The following is a 15,573-nucleotide window of genomic DNA, read 5'->3' as shown; positions in this document are numbered from 1 at the left end:
GTCATTGAAAATAGAAGGAGATAAAAAGCTTCCAGGACAAACATAAACAAAGAATTTGCAAACACCAAACCAGACCTATCCACAGAGACCTGGCAAGCCAGAAAGGACTGGCGTGATATATTAAGAGCACTAAACAAGAAAATTTACAGCCAAGAATATCCTGTTAGCCTGTCATTGAAAGTAGAAGGAGATAAAAAGCTTCCAGGACAAACAGAAACTAAAAGAGTTTGCAAACACCAAACCAATCCTCCAGGAAATATTGAAAGGGGTCCTCTAAGCAAAGAGAGAGCCTAAACATAACATAGACCAGAAGGGAACAGAGACAATATACAGTGACACCTTACAGGCAAGACAGTAGAACTAAATTCATATCTTTCAAAAGTTATCCTGAATATAAATGGGGTAAATGTCCCAATCAAAAGACAAAGGGTATCAGATTTGATTAAAAAAAAAAAAGACCCACTGTTATGCTGTCTGCAGGAGACTCATTTTACACCCAAAGACACCTCCAGATTTAAAGTGAGGGGGTGAAAAAACATTTATCAGAATAATGGACATCAAAAGAAAACTGAGGTGGCAATTCTTATATCAGACAAATTAGATTTTTTTAAAAGATTTTATTTATTTCACAGAGACAGACACAGCAAGAGAGGGAACACAAACAGGGGGAGTGGGAGAGGGAGAAGCAGGCTCACCACTGAGCAGAGAGCCCAATGCAGGGCTCAATCAGGACCCTGGAATCATGACCTGGATCATGACCTGAGCCAAGGCAGACAATTAATGATGGAGCCACGCAGGCACCCCCAAAAAATTAGATTTTAAACCAAAGACTATAATAAGAGATGAGGAAGGACACTATATCATATATAAAGGGTCTGTCCAACAAGAAGAGCTAACAGTTTTAAACATCTATGCCCCTAACATGGAGCAGCCAATTATATAAACCAATTAATAACAAAATCAAAGAAACACATCAACAATAACACAATAATAGTAGGGGACTTTAACACACCCCCACACTGAAATGGACAGGTCACCTAAGCAAAAGATCAACAAGGAAATAAAGGCTTTAAATGACACACCAGACCAGATGGACATCACAGATATATTTAGAACATTCCATCCCAAAACAACAGAATACACATTCTTCTCTAGGGCACATGAAACATTCTCCAGAATAGATCAATTCCTGGGTCACGAATCAGGTCTCAACCAGTACCAAAAGATTGGAATCATTCCCTGCATATTTTAAGACCACAATGCTTTGAAACTGGAACTCAATCACAAGAGGAAAGTTGGAAAGAACTCAAATACATGGAGGCTAAAGAGCATCCTACTAAAGAATGAATGGGTCAACCAGGAAGTTAAAGAAGAATTTTTAAAAATCATGGAAACAAGTGAAAATGAAAACACAACTGTTCAAAATCTTTAGGATGCCACAAAGGTGGTCCTCAGAGGGAAGGAGATAGCAATACAAGTCTTTGTCAAGAAAAAAGAAAGGTCTTAAATATACAACCTAACCCTACACCTAAAGGAGCTGGAGAAAGAACAGCAAAAAAGCCTAAACCCAGCAGGAGAAGAGAAATAATAAAGGTCAGAATAGGAACCAATGAAAAAGAAACCAAAGAACAGGAGAACAGATCAACAGAAATAGGAGCTGGTTCCTTGAATGAATTAATAAGATTGATAAACCCCTAGCCAGACTTATCAAAGAGAAAAGGGAAAGGACCCAAATTAATAAAATCATGAATGAAAGAGGAGAGATCACAACCAAAACCGAAGAAATACAAACAATTATAAGAATTTATTATGAGCAACAATATGCCAGCAAATTAGACAATCTGGAATGGATAGATTCCTAGAGACATATAAACTACCAAAACTTAACCAGGAAGAAATAGAAAACCTGAACAGACCCATAACTAGTAAGGAAATTGAAGCAGTAATCAGAAATCTCCCAACAAACAAGAGTCCAGAGTCAGATGGCTTCCCAGGGGGAATTCTACCAAACATTTAAAGAAGAATTAATATTTCCTTAGCAATATTTCCTCTTCTGATTCCATACAAATTTTAGGATTATTTGTTCCAGCTCTTTGAAAAATACTGGTGGAATTTTGATCGGAATGGCATTAAAAGTATAGATTGCTCTGGGCAGTATAGACATTTTAACAATGTTTATTCTTCCGATCCAAGAGCATGGAATGGTCTTCCATCTTTTTGTGTCTTCTTCAATTTCTTTTATGAGTGTTCTGTAGTTCCTTGAGTACAGATCCTTAACCTCTTTGGTTAGGTTTATTCCGAGGTATCTTATGGTTCTTGGTGCTATAGTAAATGGAATCGATTCTCTAATTTGCCTTTCTGTATTTTCATTGTTAGTGTATAAGAAAGCCACTGATTTCTGTACATTGACTTTGTATCCTGCCACATTACTGAATTGCTGTATGAGTTCTAGAAGTTTGGGGGTGGAGTCTTTCGGGTTTTCCATATAAAGAATCATGTCATCTGCAAAGAGAGAGAGTTTGACTTCGAAAAAATGTTCATCATCACTAGCCATCAGGGAGATTCAAATCAAAACCACATTGAGATACCACCTTACACCAGTTAGAATGGCCAAAATTAGCAAGACAGGAAACAACGTGTGTTGGAGAGGATGTGGAGAAAGGGGAACCCTCTTACACTGTTGGTGGGAATGCAAGTTGGTATAGCCACTTTGGAGAACAGTGTGGAGATTCCTCAAGAAGTTAAAAATAGAGCTTCCCTATGACCCTGCAATTGCACTACTGGGTATTTACCCCAAAGATACAGATGTAGTGAAAAGAAGGGCCATCTGTACCCCAATGTTTATAGCAGCAATGGCCACGGTCGCCAAACTGTGGAAAGAACCAAGATGCCCTTTAACGGATGAATGGATAAGGAAGATGTGGTCCATATACACTAGGGAGTATTATGCCTCCATCAGAAAGGACGAATACCCAACTTTTGTAGCAACATGGACAGGACTGGAAGAGATTATGCTGAGTGAAATAAGTCAAACAGAGAGAGTCAAGTATCATATGGTTTCACTTATTTGTGGAGTATAACAAATAATATAGAGGACAAGGGGAGATGGAGAGGAGAAGGGAGTTGAGGGAAATTGGAAGGGGAGATGAACCATGAGAGACTATGGACTCTGAAAAACAACCTGAGGGTTTTGAAGGGGCGGGGGGTGGGAGGTTGGGGGAACCAGGTGGTGGGTATTAGGGAGGGCACAGATTGCATGGAGCACTGGGTGTGGTGAAAAAACAATGAATACTGTTACGCTGAAAATAAATAAAAAATTTTAAAAAACCAAATAATTATATTTGTTATAATAAAGAGTCAAAAAAAAGAAGAATTAATACCTATTCTCCTGAAACTGTCCCAAAAAATAGAAATGGAAGGAAAACTTCCAAACTCATTCTATGAGGCCAGCATTACCTTGATCCCAAATCCAAAGACTTCATCAAAAAGGAGAATCACAGACCAATATCCCTGATGAACACGGATGCAAAAATTCTCACTAAAACACTAGCCAATAGGATCCAACAGTACATTAAAAAGATAATTCACCACAACCAAGTGGGATTTATTCCTGAGCTGCAAGGCTGGCTCAACATCCATAAATCAATCAATGTGATACAATACATTCATAAAAGAAAGAACAAGAACCATATGATACTCTAGTTGATGCTGAAAAAGCATTTGACAAAGTACAGCATTCTTTCTTTCTTTTTTTTTTTTTAAGATTTTATTTAGGTGACAGACAGAGATCACAAGTAGGCAGAGAGAGAGAGAGAGGAGGAAGCAGGTCTCCCGCTGAGCAGAGAGCCCGATGCGGGGCTCGATCCCAGGACCCTGGGATGATGACCCGAGCTGAAGGCAGAGGCTTTAACCCACTGAGCCACCCAGGTGCCCCCAGCATTCTTTCTTGACCAAAACTCTTCACAGTGTAGGCATAGAGTGTACATACCTCAATATCATCAAAGCCATCAATGAAAACCCAGAGTGAATATCATTCTCAATGGAGAAAAACTGAGAGCTTTTCCCTTAGGATCAGGAACATGGAAGTGATGTCTACTATCACCACTGCTATTCATCATAGTACTAGAAGTCCTAGCCTCAGCAATCAGACAACAAAAAGAAATAAAAGGTATCCAAATCAGCAAAGAAAAAGTCACACTCTTGGGCACCTGGTTGGCTCAGTGGGTTAAAGCCTCAGCCTTCAGCTCAGGTCATGATCCCAGGGTCCTGGGATCAAGCCCCACATTGGACTCTCTGCTCTGTGGGGAGCCTACTTCCTCCTCTCTCTCTGCCTGCCTCTCTGCCTACTTGTGATCTCTGTCTGTCAAATAAATAAATAAAATCTTAAAAAAAGAGAAAAAGTCAAACTCTCATTCTTTGCAGATGATATCATACTTTATGCAGAAAACCCAAAAGATTCTACCCCAAAACTGCTAGAATTCACAAAAGAATTGAGTAAAGTGTCAGGATATAAAATCAATGCACAGATATCAGTTGCATTTCTATACACCAACAGCAAGACAGAACAAAGAGAAATTAAGGAGTCGATCCCATTTATAATTGCACCCAAAATCATAAGACACTTAGGAATAAATATAACCAAAGAGGCAAAGGATCTGTACTCACAAAACTATAGAATACTCATGAAAGAAATTGAGTAAGACACAAAGAAATGGAAAAACATTCCATGCTCATGGATTGGAAGAAGAAATATTGTGAAAATGTCCATACTACCTAGAGCAATCTACACATTTAATGCAAACCCTATCAAAATACCCTCAACTTTTTCAAAGAAATGGAACAAATAGTCCTAAAATTTGTACAGAACCAGATAAGACCTCACACAGCCAGAGGAATGTTGAAAAAGAAAACCAAAGCTGGGGGCATCACAATTCCAGACCAAAAGCTCTATTATAAAGCTGTCATCATCAAGACAGTATGGTTCTGGCACAAAAACAGACACATAGATCGATGGAACAGAATAGAGAGCCCAGAAATGGACCCTCAACTTTATGGTCAACTAATCTTTGACAAAGCAGGAAAGAATGCCCAATGGAAGAAAGACAGTCTCTTCAACAAATGGTGTTGGGAAAATTGGACAGCCACGTGCAGAAGAATGAAACTGGATCATTTCCTTGCACCACACACAAAAACAGTCTCAAAATGGATGAAAGACCTCAGTGTGAGACAGGAATCCATCAATATTCTTGAGGAGAACATAGGCAGCAACCTCTTTTGACCTCAGCCACAGCAACTTCTTCCTAGAAACATCACCAAAGGTAAGGGAAGCAAGGACAAAAATGAACTATTGGGACTTCATCAAGATCAAAAGCTTTTGCACAGCAAAGGAAACAGTCAACAAAACCAAAAGACAACCAACAGAATGGGAGAAGATATTTGAAAATGTCTCATCAGATAAAAGGCTAGTATCCAAAATCTATAAAGAACTTATCAAACTCAACACCCTAAGAACAAATAATCCAGTCAAGAAATGGGCTGAAGACATGAACAGACATTTCTGCAAGGAAGACATCCAAATGGCCAACAGACGCATGAAAAAGTGCTCACAACATCACTCAGCATCAGGGAAATACAAATCAAAACCACAATGAGATATCACTTCATGCCAGTCAGAATGGCTAAAATTAACAAGTCAGGAAACGACAGGTGTTGGTGAGGATGCGGAGAAAGGGGGATCTCCTACACTGTTGGTGGGAATGCAAGCTGGTGCAGCCACTCTGGAAAATAGCATGGAGGTTCCTCAAAAAGTTGAAAATAGAGCCACCCTATGACCCAGCAATTGCACAACTGGGTATTTATACCAAAGATACAAACGTGGGAATCAAAAGGGGCACGTGCATCTGCATGTTTATAGCAGCAATGTCCACAATAGCCAAACTATGGAAAGAGCCTAGATGTCCATCAACAGATGAATGGATAAAGATGATGTGGTATACATATACAGTGGAATATTTTGTACCCTTCAAAAAAAATGAAATCTTGCCATTTGCAATGATGTGGATGAACTAGAGGGTATTATCCTAAGCAAAATAAATCAATCAGAGAAAAACAATTATCATATGATCTCACTGATACGAGGAATTTGAGAAACAAGACAGAAGATCATAGGGGAAGGGAGGGGCAAGATGAAACAAGATGAAACCCGAGAGGGAGACAAACCATAAGAGACCCATAATTTCAGGAAAAAAACTGAGGGTTGCTGGAGTGTAGGGTGGGGGGGTTGGTGGGAGGGATGGGGGTGGCTGGGTGATAGACACTGGGGAGGGTGTGTGCTATGGTGAGTGTTGTGAATTGTGTAAGACTGATGAATCACAGAGCTGTAATCCTGAAACAAATAATACATTATATGTTAACAAAAAAATTTTAAAAAGAGAATAAAATGAGGATAGCCATGTTAAATTTGGATAAGAAAGTATGACAACAGGGGCATCTGGGTAGCTCAGTCATTAAGCATCTGCCTTCAGCTCAGGTCATGATCCCAGGTCCTGGGATCAAGCCCTGCAACAGGCTCCCTGCTCAGCAGGAAGTCTGCTTCTCCCTCTCCCACTCCCCCTGCTTGTGTTCCCTCTCTCACTGTCTCTCTCTCAGTCAAATAAATAAATCAATAAACTCTTTAAAAAAAAAAGTATGACACAAATAAAAAAGTAATTTTAATGTATGAATCAAAATAATTTAAATGCATACCAATGTTCTGTAACACCTGTCAGTTAAAGGTGTAATGACAAGTCGAGGTGAGTTACCAAGATACTCATAAGCATATTTTACATTGCAATTAATGATACGAACTCGAGCATTTTCAAATTCCCAATAATATCGAAGCTGAGCAAGCCACTGGAAATCTGTATCATGGGAGACACCTAGAAAGAATAAGGTAAAACAAGACACATAATCCTGAGATGGAAAAATAATTTGAACATATATAATTTGAAATATAACATATAATTTATATATATTTGAAATATAATTTCAAATATAATTTGAAAAATTATAGGTATCCTATCATTTTTTGTAACAGCAGATATTAAAATAATTTGCTTTCCAATTTATAGAAAGAATCATGTAAATTAAATTCTGTTGAGAGTGAAAACAACATAGAGTATAAAACTTGGTTTCTAGAAGCTATTAATATTTTATCTTTAGCATTACAGAGAAGAGTCACATACCCATATCAATCATGTCCATGACCACATCTCTGGCATGGACATCAATTGTAACCAAAGCTCCCAGAGTAATCCTGGTCTGCTTCGACAGTTTTCCCCTTACCAGCTCTACAATATCATTTAGTTGATTCTGAAGTTCCTTATAGTATTTCTTTAATGCCTACAAAATAAAAAAGCAATTAAACTAATGTTGTATAGTATCTAAAATATGTATTTTATATACTCTTTTACAAAACAATTCTGACTTCATATCTTGATATAGAAATGAATTCTAGAACAGAAAGGGTTTGTCTCAGCTTCAAAAAATACTAAGAACAAGTTTCCAAATAACTACAATTTTAATGCTAGATATACAAACAGATGGGAAGACTGCCTTTACAAAAATAGATAAGCTAACTAAGAAACATAGCAGTAGAAAAGAATAGTATATGTATAAAAAAAATTGCTTTGGGCTACCCGGGTAGCTCAGTTGGTTAATCCGACTCTTGATTTTGGCTCAGGTTATGATCTCAGGGTTGTAAGATTGAGATCTATTTCAGACTCCATACTGGGTATGGAACGTGCTTAAGATTCTCCCTCTTTCCTCTGCCCCTCCTCTGCATATGCGCTCTCTAAATAAATAAATAAATAAACAAATAAATAAATAAATAAATGCTTTACCTCTGTCCCACCACTTATAACTTCCTGTGTCTCAGAAGTCCAGAACATTTGAGAAACACAGAGTACAACTTGTCCAGGCCACTCTCGAACCCAGTCTTTTCTTGTGGATTCTGGATATGCCTGAACAATTAAAATGCATTTCTAACTTTAAAAGATTATGAAAGGAATAAAAAGCTAAATGTCTAATAATAGGGAAATAAAACATGATATATTTATAGGCTAGAATATCACATAGTTATAAAAATTTCCAGATGACTATTTAAAAGAAAAATTGTAATAAATTGTTTTTTAAATCATTTGTTTATTCATAAAAGAGTAGTAAAATAAACACTAATATGTTAATAATCAGTTATCTCTGGAAAATTTGTTGATTATTCCAGAAATTTATTTCTATATATATATATATTTTTTAAGATTTTATTTATTTGACAGACAGAGATCACAAGTAGGTGGAGAGGCAGGCAGAGAGAGAGAGAGGAGGAAGCAGGCTCCCTGCTGAGCAGAGAGCCCGACGCGGGGCTCGATCCCAGGACCCCGGGATCATGACCCCAGCCGAAGGCAGAGGCCTAACCCACTGAGCCACCCAGGCGCCCCTATTTCTATATATTTTTAAAGATTTTATTTGTTTGACAGAGAGAAACACAGCAAGAGAGGGAACACAAGCATGTAGAGTGGAAGAGGGAGAAGCAGGCTTCCCACTGAGCAGGGAGTCTGATGCAGGACTTGATCCCAGGACCCTGGGATCATGACCTGAGCCCAAGCAGATGCTTAACGACTGAGCCACCCAAGTGCCCCAATTTTATACGTTTTTACTCTGCTTTGCTATAGGGAATTGTCAAGTTTTCTATATAGAGTACATATCACTTCTATTATAACGAAATGTAAGGGATTTATTAATCTGTAAGAAAAACAAGTTGGTTTAATAGATTATATATTGATGCTGATTTAATTGAAAAGGAGATTATATAATCTAGCGGAAGACTGGATTAGTAGCTAGAACCCTTGTAGGATTTATCTATAGCTTTTCTAAAAACTTATATGACCAGAGTATATAATTTGAACAATAATAGGGGTGCCTGGGTGGCTCGGTCGTTAGGCATCTGTCTTTGGCTCGGGTCATGATCCCAGGGTCCTGGGATTGAGTTCCGCATCGGGCTCCCTCTCCCACTTCCCCTGCTTGTGTTCCTGCTCTCGCTCTCTCTCTCTCTCTCTCTCTGTCAAATAAATAAAATCTTTCAAAAATTATGTGTTTGTTGAATTATAAATAATTTAACAATCTGTGCTTTTGAGTTCAAATTATATTCTCATTTTTTTCTAACGTTTTTATGTTCAAATTGTATTTAAATAGATTGAGGGTGGAACTTAATCTCCTAAAAAAGTAACAAGCTTCATGGGCACCTGGGTGGCTCAGTCATTAAGCATCTGCCTTCGCTCAGGTCATGATCCCAGGGTCCTGGGATTGAGCCCCACATTGGGCTCCCTACTCAGCAGGAAGCCTGCTTCTCCCTCTCCCACTCCCTTGCTTGTGTTCCTCCTCTCACTGTGTCTCTATCAAATAAATAAATAAAATCTTTAAAAACAAAAAAGAAAAAAGTAATAAAAAAATGACTTGCTTCAAGTAATAATAGCAGATACAAGTCATAAATTGAAAAAGCTGCAGAACAAAATTTGAAGTTGACACTAATGGGAACTGTATTTTTAATACAGTAACACCATTAGATAAAATAATGTTAAACATAAAGATATAAATATATTATTTAAATATATTTTATTAGCAACATTTAGAAATAAAAACAAATGACAAGTTTCAAAGAAGGAGAAGTTTCAAAAAATGGATGAGTCAGGGCTCCTGGGTGGCTCAGTTGGTTGAGCGACTGCCTTCGGCTCAGGTCATGATCCCGGACTTCCAGGATTGAGTCCCGCATTGGGCTCCCAGCTCCTTGGGGAGTCTGCTTCTCCCTCTGACCTTCTTCTCTCTCATGCTCTCTCTCAAATAAATAAATAAAATCTTAAAAAAAATCTTTAAAAAAATGGATGAGTCATTTATAGATACACAGAAGGTAAATTTCTATACTAATTAAGAAATACTTTCATGGATAATGTTGGATTTTTTTCCTACATGTTTTAACCTGTTTGGGATCATAAATAGAAAAAGAAGAGAAAAAGCCAAGATTTATCTGCAGGAATATTAAAGCTGAATAGAATAGCCACTGCAATAAGATGACCTTCATGGGGTGAAAGAAAGGGGGTACCTCACTCACATAAAGTGAGTTGCTGGATTTTAAAAGGCCGCAATGCCTTCTTTAAAAAAATTTTACTACATAACTGTTCCTTTGTGGTCCTAAAGACAGAAATGTACTGAATTTTATTATTCAAGATTAAGTTAATTGGATCAGCATAAGTAAGGTACATGTCGTACTTCAGTGTTACATTTCTTTCAAATATTATATACCCTCTTTTAATGTTTGTTTATCTCATTTTGAGTATCTAAGGTGTAAACAGCAGTAGATCACGGATTTCACACCCCTGTCTGAGGTTCTTTCTGACCCCAGGCTCTGTACACAAGATACATGGATGTTCTTCTCTTTGCTCTTTATCTCGTTAATTCCTACTTTGGGTCTCACTTTCAATCTCACTCTCTGTAAGAGCCTATCACTAGAAACGCCCCCTCCATTCTAAATTATATATACCTTATTCTTTCTCATAAAACCTTTTGTCCTTTATAGCACTCAATCACATATTATCAATTCTTACTAATATTATTATCTTAATAATGTTAGAAACAAAGAGTAAAAAAATGATAAATGGTTTAAAATAGTAAGAACCAGAAATAGTAATTTACCAGCACAAATTCAAAACCTCCCAAAAAGAAAGCACTTGCAGAACACAGGGTGTTACTGAAATTAAATCTTTGGAAACGCACCAGCCGGGCTGCCGCGATCACATCATGAATACTCCGGAGCATTAAATCTTCCACTTGAATGAGCCACTTTTCCACAGCACCTCGTGCTGCAGATGTGGAAATGAGGGCAATCAGTTCCACTCGCTCCCCTTCAGAGCTATACATGGCCTTAATGTCCAAATTAGGAAGGAATTCCAACTTAGCAATGCCCTCGAAGCATTTTTTTAAATGAGGCTGAACTCTAAGTGGATCTTTGGTCTCTGACAAAATCTCTAACATTTCATCATTAGATAAGAAGAAAAAACTAGAAAACATGAAAATACAAATGCTTTAGTTCTCCTTCATCATGTATCAGAAAATGCTTTTAGTTATAGCACAATTAATTACCCATCATACCGAGGGAAGAAAAGCCGTTTTTTTTCAAGATATGCATTAAGCCCTTTCATAATTTTCTCCAAAAGTTCGTTGCAGCTCTGCAGTTTTTCCAATAAACCTGTTAGAGAAGTAGCAGCAAGAACCTAAAAGATACACATTCGTTCAGGTCAGCACTTATATACCAGATATAACTGTAAGTCCTAAGCATTAGTCTATTGTATATGTCAAAAATGTTGAAATGTCAAAAGGCTTATGAAAATTGTTGTAAAATACTTTGTCATGTAAAATGATTAGAATTCAATAAATCACAAATAGTCTTATCCAAGGATGCAAGTTACAAATGAGAAGTTATAACTGTCATGCACATTTTCTTTTTTTTTTTTAAATTTTATTTATTTATTTGACAGACAGAGATCACAAGTAGGCAGAGAGGCAGGCAGAGATAGAGGGGAGGAAGCAGGCTCCCTGCTCAGCAGAGAGCCCGATGTGGGGCTTGATCCCAGGATGCTGAGATCATGACCTGAGCCGAAGGCAGAGGCCTTAACCCACTGAGCCACCCAGGCGCCCATGTCATGCACATTTTCATTTCTCCTATATTCTTCTGAATGATGTGGGGAAAGTCCATTAGGTTGGTGTGTGGTTTCATTTTTACATTTACAGCTGTCAACTGTGAACGATCTACAGTATAAGTTGGTGAACTACATGCCACAGGTTAAATCCAACCTGCTGCTAGTCTCTTTTTTTTTCAGCTTTATAAGGTACAATTAACAAATAAAAATTGTATATATTTAAGGTGTACAACTTGATGTTTTGATAGATGAATGCACTCTGCTGCTGGTTTTTTAATGACCTATGACCTAAGAATGATTTTTAAACCTTTAAAAGGATGAAAAATGAAAAGAAAAATCATATTTCATGGCACATAAAATGTCACTGTCCAGAAAGTTTTATTATACCACAGACACATCCGTTTAGTAACATACTGTCTCTGGCTGCTTTCTCCCCACTACAGTGGCAGAGTTGAGTAGTTGCAAAAAGACTGTATGTCCCATAAAGTCTAAAATAATTACGGCCTGGTCCTTCGCAGAAAAAAGTTGCTGACTTCTGACCTACAAGAAGTCGTGTTTCACAAAGGTTCTAAGATCACTGTGTAAGGCAAAATCCTTGGAACTCGTCAGTTTCAGCATACTATTGACTCCCACTAAGTCCAGCATGGCTAATTTTCATGCAGCATTGAAATGAATTGTTTTAAATAAATTTTAGGTTGAAAACCAGATTTAAAAAGTGAATGTATATCTATCAACTCTGAGTACTTTGTGTATGAAAAATACATAGTTTGTCTTTCAACATGAGAATCACACTCAACAAGGTACTATACTCACTAGGAGAGACACGTAGCAAGTGAGGTCAACTGAGAGAACTGCAGATCCTGTATTCCTATCGCTCCCAAGCATATAGAGTCATTGAGTAGAATGTCAAGTGAATCCCCTATATTCATTCTCTCTCCCTTTCTCTTTCTCTCTGTCCATCCCCCTTCATCTTCTTATTTTACAAGAGAAGAATAGCCGAGAGTGTCTATCAAAGTCAAATGAGTTAAATGTGCATTTGAGGCGGCTGCACTGTTAGAGTCATAAGTAGTATACTGTATGAATTAAAAGTAAAATTATCTTAATGCTTTGTGCTTTCTTCTATTTTTCTGAACTTTCCAGTTTGTATACAACGAGCAGGTTTTGCTTTTGTAATCAGAAAAAAAGAGCCAGATGCTTTTGAATAACCACAGTTAAAGGTTCCCTTTATTTGTAAGAGAAAACAAAGACTTCACCTTTGGATCTTTTGCACAGAACTTCATGATATCTCTCCAATGTCTGTCTACTGTCTGAAACTGACGCCCTTCTTCTGGCATCTGTTGCATGATATCTTCAGAACAAAATATGGGCTCCAAGTACAGCCAGTGAGCTTGTACTTTTAACCATTCATCAATCGTTTCTTGTATTCGAATCAAGCGGTCCTCCCAGGCCTTAATGAAAAGCACACCGTACTAAATTCCAGTTATTAAAGAAAAACCATAAATTACAACAAGGAGGGACACCTGGGAGGCTCAGTCAGTTAAGTGTCTGCCTTCGGCCCAAGTCATGATCCTGGGGTCCTGAGATCAATTTCCACATTAGGCTCCTTGATCGGCGGGGATCCTGTTTCTCCCTCTGCCTGCTACTCCCCCTGTCTGTGCTCGCTCTCTCTCTCTGACAAATAAATAAATAAAATCTTTTTAAAAAATTACAGCATGGAATATTTACTTAAAATTTACTGTTATTTTTAAATCAATGCCAAACAGCTCAAGGTCATTTATGGGCATCACATGGATTTAGAAAAACTCTAGGAAGTCCCAAGTTCTCCTAAGTCACTGGAACTCACCATAGGAAATGACTATAGTTACCTAGACCAATTTCTTTATCTTTAGGGAATGATTCCAAGCCTGAAAATCATCCAAAATATCCTGCTGTACACCAGTGGTTATCAACCCAGGGGCTATTTTGCCTTCCACTCAAAGGGACATTTGACAATGTGTGGAGATATTTTAATTTGTCACAACTGAGGAGTGAGGGTACTACTAATATCTCATGGGTAGAGGCCAGGAACACCGCCAAATTTCCTAACATGTACAAGACAGCCCCCACGACAAAGAATTATTGAGCTCAACATGTCATTAGTACCAGGTTGAGAAATCTTACTCTACATTAATACAACTTTGAAGGGGGTAGGGGGAGCGACAAGGAAACAGGTCCCCTTAGTCTCATAGGTCTTCTAGAATTGACAAGATATTTCACTAGCTGAAGATCATTATACAATCTCTTTTGTTCTTAAATATATGGCCTATATTCTATGTGTCAAAAAATTAGGTCTCTTGTTTATATGTTTTAAAAGCTCTTAGAGCTTTTAAATTTTTTCATGTAAATTCTCTCTTGTTAAATAAGAAAATTCTAAAGAAGACATAATATCTTATCAGAAGAAGCAGACCAGCTTGATTCATGGGAAAATGTGTAGCATTATGTCCTTTTGTAAGAACACCACTCCATCTTCTCCAAATTACTGAGAGCCAAGGTCTTCTACGGAGGACTATTTATGTTCAAATTAAAACCAGACTACCTCGGTTTGAATCCTAGTTCAGTCAACTATTACCTGGGTAAATGCGAGTAAATTACCTATCTTCCTATGCCTTGGTTTTCTTATCTCTGAGTACAGATACCATTGCCCATCTTGAACACCTGTTATGGGGGTTAGATGGTTTAGTAAATGTAAAGCCTCTAGAGTAGGGGCTGTAAATATCAAGGGAAGCATCCATTTGTTGTCTGTCTTTCCCCCCATTTTATATAGCCCCCAGTTAGAATTTTGATACTAGCCATGATGCTATTATTATAATTTGTGTTTGCTTTCTGTATCTACCTATATCAATTACAAGAACATGAAATAATCTTACAGTCTCAAATATAATTTGTTTTGATATCAAGTGGACCATAATTCATTAATTATTCTAAAAGACTCTCAAGCTTGTTGTTTACAAATATAGCTAAAGTATAGTATACAGAACTTCATCACAAGTTACAAGAATGAAACAGTGTCTAGACTATCTAAAGTTAGAATCAGTAGTACCAACGGTTTTCCTTCCAAGTCTATCGCTGTCATTGGAGAAGGTTTTTTTAAACTTTATTTTATTTTTTCAATGTTCCAAGATTAATTGTTTATGTATCACACCCAGTGCTCCATACAATATGTGCCCCCCAAGTTTTTTTATCAAACAAAATTTGTTCTTTTCAAAATTATTAATGTCTCAGATCTGTTCTATAAGGTTTCATATTAATTTTAAATATGTTCCTATATGTCACCAAAGCTATCCAACAAGATGACTTATTCCCACAAGAATACATATGTAATAGGTAACAATTTTTATAAATGACCAGAAGTTATCATATTTAGCATACCTTGATCTCTTTTTCAAATGGTTTGATGAAAGGTGAACCTCTCATTGTCTGAGTTTTTATAATTTGATCATCAAGGAGAGCCTGAATCTCATCTACTGAAGAAAGGATAGAGACTCCAGTATCACGATATGGACTTATGTGAAAAGCAATGTCATCCCAGGTTCTCATCATTGTGTGCAGGGCTTTCTCTAATGAAAATTCCTAAAAGGGAGAAAAGGAGAAAGAAGGGGATGGCAAAGAAAAGTCTTATTTACTGTATTGACTTGCCCTGGTAAATTCAGTAAGCACTGGATGCATTACATGGTCATTTTCTTAGTATAAGACACTGTAACTCTCTTTAGGTTAAAAAGGTTTCTCAAACAGTTTAAAAATTCCTAAGAAAAATAGTGTAGTTTAAAAAAAATTCACTTTAAGAAAACTACTACTGTCAGTATTAAGT

The 15,573-nt window shown here is 37.3% G+C and overlaps 1 protein-coding gene across 1 annotated transcript in view; it reads right to left on the bottom strand.

Annotated features, from left to right (window-relative positions):
* Positions 1-15,573, bottom strand: part of DNAH12 (dynein axonemal heavy chain 12) — a gene marked incomplete at its 5' end in the record, with an annotated part of 210,268 nt that overhangs the window by 141,040 nt on the left and 53,655 nt on the right. The window contains 7 exons of the mRNA XM_080803013.1: positions 6,745-6,917; positions 7,224-7,380; positions 7,881-8,000; positions 10,804-11,086; positions 11,179-11,300; positions 12,980-13,174; positions 15,135-15,335. Coding sequence (XP_080659139.1) covers positions 6,745-6,917; positions 7,224-7,380; positions 7,881-8,000; positions 10,804-11,086; positions 11,179-11,300; positions 12,980-13,174; positions 15,135-15,335 — 1,251 coding nt within the window. The remainder of the gene's footprint in view (positions 1-6,744; positions 6,918-7,223; positions 7,381-7,880; positions 8,001-10,803; positions 11,087-11,178; positions 11,301-12,979; positions 13,175-15,134; positions 15,336-15,573) is intronic.

The sequence above is a fragment of the Martes martes genome (genome assembly GCF_963455335.1).
Source record: "Martes martes genome assembly, chromosome: 1".
Taxonomy (NCBI): Eukaryota; Metazoa; Chordata; class Mammalia; order Carnivora; family Mustelidae; genus Martes; species Martes martes.
Note: the sequence above shows the minus strand (reverse complement) of the source record. Positions and strands in the feature narration are given on the sequence as shown.